Source organism: Thalassophryne amazonica, chromosome 2, assembly GCF_902500255.1.
Source record: "Thalassophryne amazonica chromosome 2, fThaAma1.1, whole genome shotgun sequence".
NCBI lineage: Eukaryota > Metazoa > Chordata > Actinopteri > Batrachoidiformes > Batrachoididae > Thalassophryne > Thalassophryne amazonica.
In genome coordinates this window covers 71,609,966-71,622,408 of record NC_047104.1, presented here as the reverse complement: position 1 = coordinate 71,622,408, position 12,443 = coordinate 71,609,966, and the positions used below count along the sequence as shown (strand labels likewise).

Here is a 12,443-nt window from a genome sequence, read left to right as displayed (position 1 = left end):
CCGGATGTAGGTCTCCATTGATTCGCGCTCAGGACGTGAGAGATTGTACAGCCTGCTGGACAGGAACTCAACGCCCGGGACCAAATCAATGGCACAATCGTACGGATGGTGTGGGGGAAGGGTGAGCGCCAGATCCTTGCTGAAGACATCAGCAAGATCGTGGTACTCCACCGGCACCACCGTCAGATTGGGAGGGACTTTAACCTCCTCATTAGCATTTACACCGGGAGGAACCGAGGATCCTAAACAATTCCGGTGGCAGGTTTCGCTCCACTGAGCCACAACCCCAGACGGCCAATCAATCCGGGGATTGTGTTTAATCATCCATGGGAAGCCCAAAATCACGCGGGAGGTAGAAGGCGTTACAAAAAACTCAATCTCCTCCCAGTGATTCCCAGACACTACCAGGGTTACAGGTAGTGTCTTGTGTGTGATAAATGGGAGAAGAGTGCCATCTAGTGCTCGCACCCTCACTGGCGAAGAAAGCACCACCAGAGGGAGCCCTACCTCCCTTGCCCATCTGCTATCCAGCAGATTCCCTTCTGACCCTGTGTCCACCAGTGCTGGGGCTTGAAGGGTTAAATCCCTGTGCTCAGGATTGTAACTGGGAGTCGTGTTGAAAGATGTGTATGACCCACGTGAATGTTTTGACCCCCCCTCAGCCCAGTCTCTAAGGGCGGGCGTTTGTGTTTTGACCGTTTGAGGCAGTCTCTCTGCTGATGCTCACTCGAGCCGCAGATAAAGCACTCCCCGCGGACCAGCCTCCTCTGTCTGAATGTGGCCCTGCTCGTGTCCCTAGCATCGTCAGCAGGGTAGCTGTAGCCACACGGAGTGCTGTGGCTGTGGAGCGTGGGGAAGACGGCTCCCTTTCGGACCCGGGAGGAAGAGGGACGGCTTGTGCCTGACCACGCCCTTCGCCTCGCTCCCGTCGGCGTTCTTCTAACCGATTGTCCAATCGTATAACCAAATCGATAAGCTCAGCCAAATCCCGCGGTTCCTCCTTAGCCACCAGGTGCTCCTTCAGGACCGACGACAGTCCGTTTATGAAGGCGGCGCGGAACGCAGTCATATTCCAGCTGGATCTCGCAGCCGTGATGCGGAAGTCGACTGCATATTCGGCTGCGCTCCGGCGCCCCTGTCTCATTGACAGCAGCACGGTAGATGCGGTTTCGCCTCTGTTAGGGTGATCAAAAACAGTTCTGAGCTCCCTCACAAACCCAGTATAAGAGGCAAGGAGCCGTGAACTTTGTTCCCAAAGCGCTGTAGCCTCGAAGCAAATGAATCACGTAAGCCACCTTGCTGGCATCAGACGCGTACATCACGGGAGGCTGTGCAAAGACGAGCGAACACTGCATAAGAAAGTCAGCGCACCTCTCCACACAACCTCCGTACGGCTCTGGGGGGCTTATGTATGCTTCAGGGGATGGTGGGGGGGGGGGGGTCGTTGAATGACCAGTGGAATGTCTGTATTCGGCACCGGGTCGGCAGGAGGAGGAGCTGCAGCAGCGCCCTGAGCGCGCGCTTCCATCTCCGCGGTGAGAGCCTCCATCCTGCGATTAAGGATGATGTTTTGCTCGGTCATCAGGTCCATCCGAGCGGTAAAGGCGGTGAGGATGTGCTGCAACTCACCAATCACGCCTCCAGCCGACGCCTGTGCACCCTGCTCTTCCATTGGCTGTCCAACAGATGGTTGACGCCCCTCGGGATCCATGACGTTGGCCGAGATATCCTGTTGGGGAAAGTGTAGTGACATGGACCCACAACAGGGGGTGCAAATGAACGGTCAATAGATGAGCCAAAAGGTAACAATTTAATGTTGTGAATGTGCACAACGATTATACAGACAATCACAGAATCTGATAGCAGTCAATACACCAAGGTGACGTGTGGGCAGGCTCGAGGATAGAAGACGTCTGTCCTGAGAAGAGCCGGGAGCACACGATTTCCACCGCCACAGAACCTGGTGAATACTGGAGCCGCCAAGTCCCGAATTCCCAGGTGATCACCGTCCCCGACTGTCGGATCTGGTACTGCTGGTGAGGAGCACAAACAGTGAGATGTGGGTGTGTACACACCCAGTAACAAAAACAGTCAGAAGGTGGAAAGTCACCTCCACCTCTAATCACACACTCGTGCAGCTCCTGTTACACCACTTATCTGGTTTGGGTGTGAAGCGAAGCCGTCGCTGTTCACACCAAACGCCAATCCAGCAGATAAGGCACACCACAGGAAAGCGGCTGCAAAAAGAGTTCAGACTATGACAGTTTTAGATACAGGGGAGAATATTACCTTCACAGGTAGATGATATCTCGGCAACGAGGTGGAGATGACGTCCGGTCTTTATGGAGTGAGATAATGTAGTGTCCGTGGCGGCAGCGCCCTCTCATGCCTGAAGCCCGCACTTCAGGCAGGGCGCCCTCTGGTGGTGGGCCAGCAGTACCTCCTCTTGTGGCGGCCCACACAACAATTCTTGTATCTTCAATATCGTATATTCAAACTTTGGTGTTCTGGCAAATTAATTATTCTGCATTTAGGCCCTACATACAGAATAATTAATTGTAGGGTTTTTGTTTAAAGTCTTTATTAAAATTTTTCAAAACCCCTCATATTAACACATTTTTTATGTAAAATGTAACAGTCCTTTTCTGTATAAACTAAAGTCAACCTACATTTTTAAAAACATCATATTGTATGTTTAACTGTACTGAATTGTTTTTTTTTTGTATTACAGATTTACTATTTCTTATTGTAAAATTAACAGATAGTATATAGTAAAATAAATACTGTTTTTTTATGTTTACAGTTATGTCACAATTTTACAGCACTTCACTATTGACATTTTTACAGTGTAAAAGTCACCATCTGTCAAATTACAGGAATGATGTCTGCTGTCTATGAAACAAACTGTATTTTAACAGTTTAACAGTGTTTATAGATAGCATACACTGATAAAAGTGCTTTTATTCAATGTTTTTGTTATGAAAACATTCAGGAGGAGGAGAAGAGGAAGATCAAAGAGGAGATTTATGGATGTGGTGAGGGAGGACATGCAGGTGGTTGGTGTGAAAAAGGAAGTTACAGAGGACGATTGATCTGCTGTGGCGACCTCTAACAGGAGCAGCCGAAAGACAAAGATCTGTCAATTAATCAAACTGTAGGTAAAATGACAGAACTATTACTTCTTTTTCACTGTTAATTGTGTAATTGTGTAATATAATCTCTTCACCTAGTCCTGGGTCTTCCTAGTCCTGGATGTGCCTGGAACACCTCCCTAGGCATGCGCCCAGGAGGCATCCTTACCAGATGCCCGAACCACCTCAGCTGGCTCCCCTCAATGCGAAGGAGCAGCAGCTCTACTCAGAGGTCCTCACAGATGACTGAGCTTCTCACCCTATCTAGGGGACCCCAGCTACCCTCCTGAGGAAGCCCATTTTGGCTGTTTGTACTTGTAATTTAGTTCTTTTGGTCATGACCCAACCCTCATGACCATAGGTGAGAGTAGGAATGAAGACTGACCAGTAGATCGAGAGCTTCGCCTTTTGGCTCAGCTCCCTTTTTGTCACAACAGTACGGCAGAGAGAATGCAATACTGTCCCTGCTGCACCGATTCGACGGCCAATCTCACACTCCACTGTCCCCTCACAGTAATTGAATTTCTTTTGCCAATCCATCGGCTTCCTGCTGAGAACCATGGCCTCAGATTTAGAGGTGCTGATCCTCATCCCAGCCGATTCACACCTGGCTGTGAACTGATCCACTGAGTGTTGGAGGTCACAGGCTGATGAAGTCAACAGGACCACATCATCTGCAAAAAGCAGTGATGAGACCCTGAGCCAACCAAACTGGAAACCCTCCTATACTTCGATATTCTGTCCATAAACATCACACACAGGAGGCCAACCCCAACCCGAAACAAGTCCGCCTTACTGCTGAGAACCCGAACACAGCTCTTGCTCATGAGTACAGAGATTGGGTGGCTTTGAGATGGGAATCCCCCACTCCCCACTCCAAACTCCCGCAGCACCTCCCACAAAAATTAAATTAGCCAAATTGATATAATTTCTCAGACCGTTTCTGATTAGTTTAGTTTTTTCATGTTATTTTACATTAGACAAAGATATTGATGTGTATTTTTGTAATTTTAAGATTTTATGTATATTTAAAATACAGCAAAATTCTAAATAAAAATAAACAAGAAACAATCCTTATAATTACATTTTTGCAATGTAGATTGCTTTTAAATAACCTGAAACTGAATTTTAAAGGCTCCCGTCTTGTTTTTATTTTTAATGTTTATTGCACACGGGTTCACTTAAAACCTCACAGACCGTTACAAATCAACAAGCACAAAAGCAATAAACATTCTGTCTCTGGGTAGAAAAAAAACAAACGTATGTTGGCTGTAACTGGAGCCACGCAGAAACATTCGACGGTGTGACGGAGAATTGTGCTGCCTACCTGTCTGCATATCTGACACGCGGACAAAATAGAGCTTCGGTTCGGTTTGTGTCCGTAAAAGCGCAGAACATCCGCCCTGCTCGCGCCACAGACTGCACTGCGCAACGGCGGCCACGTGCGCGCGCTCTGTCTGCCACGAGACCGGAGTGTTTTTGTCATGACAGTCCACGTGGAGCAGCGGATCCGCTGCCGCGTCATGTTTCTGTCTCCGCGTTTTCCTCCTCGCCACGTCCTCATCGACGACGTACTGCACCGCGGAAGCTGTAACCATGGATACATTTTTTTTATTTATTTATTTATTTATTTTTACCACGGATACATACATACGGAAGCGTATTGCAAACTGTACATACAAACTGTTTGAATTCTGTGGTCGTGCAGACTCTTGCTTTTGGATGAAAGGCAGTGGCGGCGCCAGGAAATTTTTGTTGGGGGGGCTGAGGGGGAGCTGGGGTAAAATTTGGAAGGGCTTCACAAAATGTCAAAATGAACAATTTATAGTAATTTACTTTATAAATACCAAGGTATATGTTTTAGTCACCTGTGCTCCTCTAAAATGTGGTATCAATGCACACACACACATCACTTAGAATGATTGGAAGTTCAGTAAACTTGCACATAGGTACAAATAAAAATAAGTGAAGTTTTAAGAGTGGCCGTAATAAATGTTTAGGAAACCTAAATTTTTGCAAATGCACAGAGGGTGATTTACAAATATCCTTTGATTTTTACACGTGCTTTGTGATTCACAAACAGATTTCTGATTTGTAACGTGTGTGAGTTTTTTCAAATAAATGTTTATTTGCAAAACTGAAAATTCTGTTTGTGAAGGGTGATTCAGCATTGGTGGGTCACCGAACACACACATTCATCACTTTGCTCAGTTACGCAATATTGAGACATTCTCAGTGCAAAACTGCAGTTGAGATCCACAAATATGTCAGTCACTATTCACATTATTGGTAGAATTATTGGGGGGGCTGGGGGGGCGTGGCTCAGTATTGGGTGGGCTCCCCCCCTTGGCGCCGCCACTGATAAAAGGTGGCTTTGTGCACAATACAACAGCTTCTGTTTATTGGTCTTTTGCATACTAGAACATGTTCTCACCAACTTTGTTTCCTCACTGGTAATTTTGGCACCCAAATGGAGATGCAGTTTAAGTTTTCTGATGAAAAGTTTTTCTCATATTACAGTATTTCATTATTAGTTTGAGCCTGTTTTTTTTTTTTTTTTTTTTTTGAAAGATTAGGATTAATTTAGATTAGTTTCCATTTGAGAATCCATGAAGTAGTTTTGACCTAATCCCTCAAAGCTTATATAAATGTAAATAAATGTATTTGACTCATTTTGTGACGGGAGGACGAAAAAAAACCGTGAGACTGGGCTTGGTTTATTACAACCCAATTCCAATGAAAGTGGGACATTGTGTGAAATGTAAATAAAAACAGAATACAGTGATTTGCAAATCCTCTTCAACCTATATTCAACTGAATACACCACAAAGACAATTGAAATTAATTAATTGAAACTGATAGACTTTTTTGTTTTTGTGTAAATATTTGCTCATTTTAAAATGGATGTCTGCAACACATTTCAAAAAAGCTTTGACAGGGGTAACAAAAGACAGGGAAAGTTGATGAATGCTCAAAGAACACCTGTTTGGAACATTTCAAAGGTGAACAGGTTAATTGGAAACAGGTGAGTGTCATGACTGGGCATAAAAGGAGCATCCCCAAAAGGCTCAGCCATTCACAAGCAAAGATGGGGCAAGGATCACCACTTTGTGAACAACTGCGTGAAAAAAATACAACAGTTTAAGAACCATGTTTCTCAATGTTCAATTGCAAGGAATTTAGGGATTCCATCATCTACAGTCCATAATATAATCAGAAGATTCAGAGAATCTGGAGAACTTTCTACACGTAAGTGACAAGGCCAAAAACCAACATTGAATGCCCGTGACCTTTGATCCCTCAGGCGGCACTGCATTAAAACCAACATCATTGTGTAAAGGATCTTAGTGGCCTCAGGAACACTTCAGAAAACTATTGTCAGTTAACACATTTGTCACTGCATCTACAAGTGCAAGTTAAATCTCTACCATGCAAAGCGAAAGCCATACATCAACATCCAGAAATGCCGCCGTCTTCTCTGAGCTCATTTGAAATGGACAGACGCAAAGTGGAAAAGTGTGCTGTGGTCTGATGAGTCCACATTTCAAATTGTTTTTGGAAATTGTGGACATCGTGTCCTCCAGACAAAAGAAGAAAAAGACCATCCAGATTGTTACCAGTGCAAAGTTCAAAAGCCAGCATCTGTGATGGTATGGGGGTGTGTTAGTGTCCATGGCATGGGCAACTTACACATTTGTGATGGCACCATCAATGCTGAAAGGTACATCCAGGTTTTGGAGCAACACATGCTGCCATCCAAGCAACGTCTTTTTCAGGGATGTCCCTGCTTATTTCAGCAAGACAATGCCAAGCCACATTCTGCACGTGTTATAACAGCGTGGCTTTGTAGTAAAAGAGTGCAGCTACTAGACTGGCCTGCCTGCAGTCCAGACCTGTCACCCATTGAAAATGTGTGGCGCATTATGAAGCGCAAAATACGACAACGGAGACCCCAGACTGTTGAACAACTGAAGTCTTACATCAAGCAAGAATGGGAAAGAATTCCACCTGCAAAGCTTCAACAATTAGTGTCCTCAGTTCCCAAACGCTTATTGAGTGTTGTTAAAAGGAAAGGTGATGTAACACAGTGGTAAACATACCACTGTCCCAGCTTTTTTTGAAACATGTTGGAGGCATCTGTTTGAAAATGAGCAAATATTTGCACAAAAACAATAAAGTTTATCAGTATGAACATTAAATATCTTGTCTTTGTGGTGTATTCAGTTAAATATAGGTTCAAGAGGATTTGCAAATCATTGTATTCTGTTTTTATTTATATTTTACACAACGTCCCAACTTCATTGGAATTGGGGTTGTAAACAACAGCTGTCACAGCTCAAATGACTCAACATTAACAACCCCTCTGTCTACAAATATAGAGAGGTGTGAAAATGACATGAAGAAGTGGCCTAAGATAACATACGGTAGCATTTTTAGCCCTAGCTCTCACTTTGGACGGGAGGGAATGAACAATCTGAAAAGCTCTGAGGCATATCAGGACCTGCGCAGTAGTAAGGTCATTCCCGTTCTGCTAAAAGAGATCTTGGGACATAACTTTTTTTTTTACCTTAAGGCAGATGTAGAGCCCTGCAGGAGCCTTAAAATCTCACATCACTGAGTCTGGGTTTTAGTTTCAGCATCAGGTGAAATACAAACAGCAGGTGTTCATGCAGCGTAGGTCAAGGCAGATCACCAGGTGGGTACATTTTCTAAATAATAATGCATGAATTAATGTGACAAAATACATGTGAGCATTCATTAAAATAAATTCTAAGCCATATTTTGACTTCCCTCTAGGTCTAATTGACAGTGATGTGCCTGCAGCTGGTTATCTGGACACCTACAGTTGGACATTTGATTTGACAAAGTCTTTACAGGCACATGAAACACCTCCAGAATTTCTACTTTTCTCACCTGCTTCTAACAATAGTAGATGAATTTGTTGCAAATAAGGTTTTGCTCTGCCCCATATACCTGAATCTCTTAAAAATACAGTACTGTGTGTTACAGACAACAAAAGAGCACTGTGTGAAGGAAAATAAAGAACAATGGAAATAAGACACTTTCAGTTGTTTATTTTGTTGTTGTTGTTGTTACAAGGAAACCAGTGTTTCCAATATATTTGCAATATATGTTCCCAAAACAACAACAACAAAAAAAAAAACATCTGCGTTATGTACTTGTCACATTTTCCATCATAAACGTCAGAAAGAAACATGATTATTCCAGAGGGGGAAAGAGCCACTAATACTTACTTGTGAATTTGCAGCATAATATTGACTATATGACTCACTTCTTGAATCCAGGCTTTTTGCTTTTTGAAAAGTGTCTCTGTGTAGTCGATTGCATAGGTTTTATTAGCAATGTGCTCTTTAAAAGCTTTTGGAAATGTTCCTTTGATTGTTTCACAAGGCAACCACCAAGGTTCGGTAAGATTACTTTGAAAGAATACATGTGGATTACATGTATGTATGTACATACATTTGGATTACTTGTAATCTGATTACTTTTGGATTACATTTCAAAGTAATCCTAGCCAACCTTGGCAACCACACAGTGATATCCTTCATGTGTTCACACATAATGTCTACCCACAGTCCTACTGTGCAGCTGACCTGACCTTGTGATGTTTTAAATCGGTGTGCCAAATCAGCCATGACAAAGTTTTGTCTTAGTTTCATCAAAGTAATTAGAATTTGGGCCACAACCGGCATTGATGGTGAAGTGTTTGAAATTCTGAGCGGAATCCCTGCATACAGAAGGGAGTCTGCATCACTCTCCAAGATGCAGTCAGCTACAGGGTGTGGAGGTCCTGGTGGTGGACGCATTTCACAAATGATAGCGGGCCCTTTTGATCAGGTGTGATCTCAGTCTCACCTGATTGCGGTCGACTGGCGCTTTAAAAGAATCATCACAGCATTTCATTATTCAGGTCTGTGATGACCTCAATCAATTCTCAATCAATTTTATTTAATGTACCAATCAGAATCAGATTTGGTACATTAAATGATGTCATTTGGATTCTGATTAGCAGAGCTGAAACCAGCCGCTCGGTGCTTCTTTTCTTTTTTTTCTTTTTTTTTTTTTTTTGCTTCTGTGGTCCACACAGTTCTGTTAACCACCTTTCTATAGGTTTCAATGTGATAACGCTGCAAATGCTACTTGAGGTTCATGGTCTTTTCCCAGTTATTATTATTATTATTATTATAATTATTATTATATTTATATTTATTTATTTATTTTTACATATTTTGCACTCTGGTTTGTTTTTAGTGCACACAGAAAAAGTCTGTCGTTATTGTGAGTTGAAGACTTCAGTCAAATTATCTGTTTGTGCAGGGTGGGGCTACAGGACAGCAAACACCCCATCTCTCAGCAGTCATAATTCTTTGTCTGTAACTCATGTTTTAATTCTGTGATGTAAACTGCTTCGAATTTTGATTTAGTTTTTGTTGAAAGGGATGAGGTTTTTTTTTATTAGTATTATTTAGTTGTGGTCTTTTTTGAATTCCATGAAAACTGACTTTGACAAGCATTTTTTTAATTTTTTTTTGTTGTTGTTTTTCTTTCTGCTGATGAAATGAATACTACTATGGTCGAACAATATTCCAACAGTTTAGACAGAGGTCCCTAATGCAGAGAACCACAAAAGTGATAGTTAAAGGCTAATTTATTGTCCCATGGCAACACTTGGCAACAGTTGTGTGAAAATAGTAGCAACAGGTGTATGACGCATTGGCGACAAGTACGACATTACATGGTTTGCACACTATTCCTGCGTCATGCGCATTAAGTGTGCACTTTGTCCAAACTTCACACTATGTGTGAAACGGCCCTTACAGTTGTATGTAAAAGTCTTGGCACCCCTGATGATTTCCATGTTTTTCCTTTATAAATCATTGGTTGTTTGGATCAGCAATTTCAGTTAAATATATCATATAGCAGACAAACACAGTGATATTTGAGAAGTGAAATGAAGTTTATAGGGTTTACAGAAAGTGTACAATAATTCTTTAAACAAAATTAGGCAGGTGCATAAATTTGGGCACCTCAACAGAAAAAATACATCAATATTTAGTAGATCCCCCTTTTGCAGAAATAACAGCCTCTAAACGCTTCCTATAGCTTCCAATGAGGGTCTGGATTCTGGTTGAAGGTATTTTGGACCATTCTTCTTTACAAAACATCTCAGGTTTGTTGGTTTCCGAGCATGGACAGCCCACTTAAAATCACACCACAGATTTTCAATAATATTCAGGTCTGGGGACTGAGTTGGCCATTCAAGAATGTTGTACTTGTTCCTCTGCATGAATGCCTTAGTAGATTTTGAGCAGTGTTTAAGGTCGTTGACTTGTTGAAAGAGCCAGCCCCGGTGCAACTTCAACTTTGTCACTGATTCATGAACATTCTTCTTCCTCCCTAGGAAGAAGAAAATATTTCACGCTCTCCCGCCCCACTCTTCGCTGTGACTATAAATAGGATCATTTGTCCATAAAATTGTTATAAGTACACCTCTGCATAACATTGTATCTTTATTAACATTAAAGAAAACAAAAAACAAAGAACTTTAGATCAACTTACAGCAAAGAATAACTTTATTAATATTGTTTTTTAGTCTGTAACACAAAAAAAATGCATCACTTTGCTTGAAATAAAAAAATAAATCCTTAAATTTAATAGACAAAACAAAAATGAATAAAACAATTTGTGCTGATTTTTTATGATTATTTTTGTGATTTTTATTTTTTTAATTGCTTTTATTTTTGCAACACTTGCGTCATCCAGCATGACAGAGACCATGTCTACTGCTGCTCAGTTCCTCTGTTGTGGTGCGATGGGGCTATGATGCTAACACTGCTCGATGGTTTACTGAAGGAGCATTGACAAAGCGGGATGATTGCTGGCAATATTCTGCATGTTTTCGCTGAAAAAAAAAACTTATCTGCGTGATTGGGGTGTAATGTGTTTAAGTGACACCTTAATTTATTTGGCTTCATACTGTCCGCAGCCAACATTTTAAGACACAGCGGTCTTTCCTCGTCTCCCACCATAGTGCGACAAAAAAACCCAACAAAGAGCTGCGTTCCATTATGCTAGAGGGCCACTGACACCTACTGTAGTGGATGTGCAATTACATTTTTTTTCCTAGTACGGGAAAAAAATGCATGTTCCCCGCGGTCACACAACCCCCCTAGAAACTTCATTTCACTTCTCAAATATCAGTGTGTATAAATGAAATGTGGCCTTTCTCTGTGGCGTTTCCATGTTCTCTCCGTGTTTGTGTGGGTTTCCTCTGGGTGCTCCGGTTTCCCCCCACTTTTAAAGACATGAAGGTTAGGTGAATTGGAAACTTTATAACTGTCCAAGTCTCCCTTGCAAAAGAGATCTTGACCTCAATGGGACTAACTTCATTAAATTAAAACTAAATATTGTCTTATTGTTCTGATTGTGGGGCAGCACGGTGGCTTAGTGGTTAGCACTGTTGCCTCACAGCGAGAAGGTTGTGGGTTCAATTCCCGTGGCCTTTCTGTGTGGAGTTTGCATGTTCCCTGTGTTTGCGTGGGTTTCCTCTGGGTGCTCCGGTTTCCTCCCACATCCAAAGACATGCGGGTTAGGTGGATTGGAATCTTTAAAATTGTCCGTAGGTGTGTGTGTGGGTGTGTTTGTGTATTTGTGGCCCTGCGACAGACTAGCGTCCTGTCCTGGGTGTACCCCGCCTCGCGCTCTGTGACTGCTGGGATAGGCTCCAGCCCCCCGCGACCCTTAATTGGACTAAGCGGTAGAAGATGGATGGATGGATGTTCTGATTGTCACATCTGGGACATGTTTAAGGGATTTTGTCTACCCTTCTTTGGGCAAGTTACAGAAATTTGACTCAGTGTTATCTACAGATTTAGCCACGTTCATGTAATTATGTGAAGCATGCATGTCTGCATTAAAATGCTTTGGTCCTCATGGTGTTCCACATGAGTGATTTGAGTACTCAGTGCACATGCACCAAACAATGTAACAATGATCTCAGATGAAACTTAATTTCTTTACTTCTATCACTACTAGTCTTCCTCTTGTGTAGAAAATTTAAATTTTTTATTTATTCACTCATTCATTCTCTATATCCACTTACTCCAATTAAGGGCCAGGGGGCTGGAGCGTATTCCAGCAACCACAGGGCGAGAGGTGGGGTACACCCTGGGCAGGAGGCCAGTCTATCACAGGGCCACAAGCCCCCCACGATTCCTCCCAGACCTCTCAACTATGGCACTCTTAACATCCCCCACCGCCACCATTTTAAGCATTTCTCTTTATTTGCAT

General features: G+C 42.6%; 1 protein-coding gene across 1 annotated transcript in view; it reads right to left on the bottom strand.

The window, feature by feature from the left end:
• cgref1 (cell growth regulator with EF-hand domain 1) overlaps positions 1–4,708 on the bottom strand; it is a 31,959-nt gene extending 27,251 nt beyond the window's left edge. Inside the window, exon 1 of the mRNA XM_034187731.1 lies at positions 4,459–4,708. Within this exon, the coding sequence (XP_034043622.1) occupies positions 4,459–4,468 (10 nt within the window). The 5' untranslated portion in view covers positions 4,469–4,708. The remainder of the gene's footprint in view (positions 1–4,458) is intronic.
• Between the last annotated feature and the right edge of the window lie 7,735 nt (positions 4,709–12,443).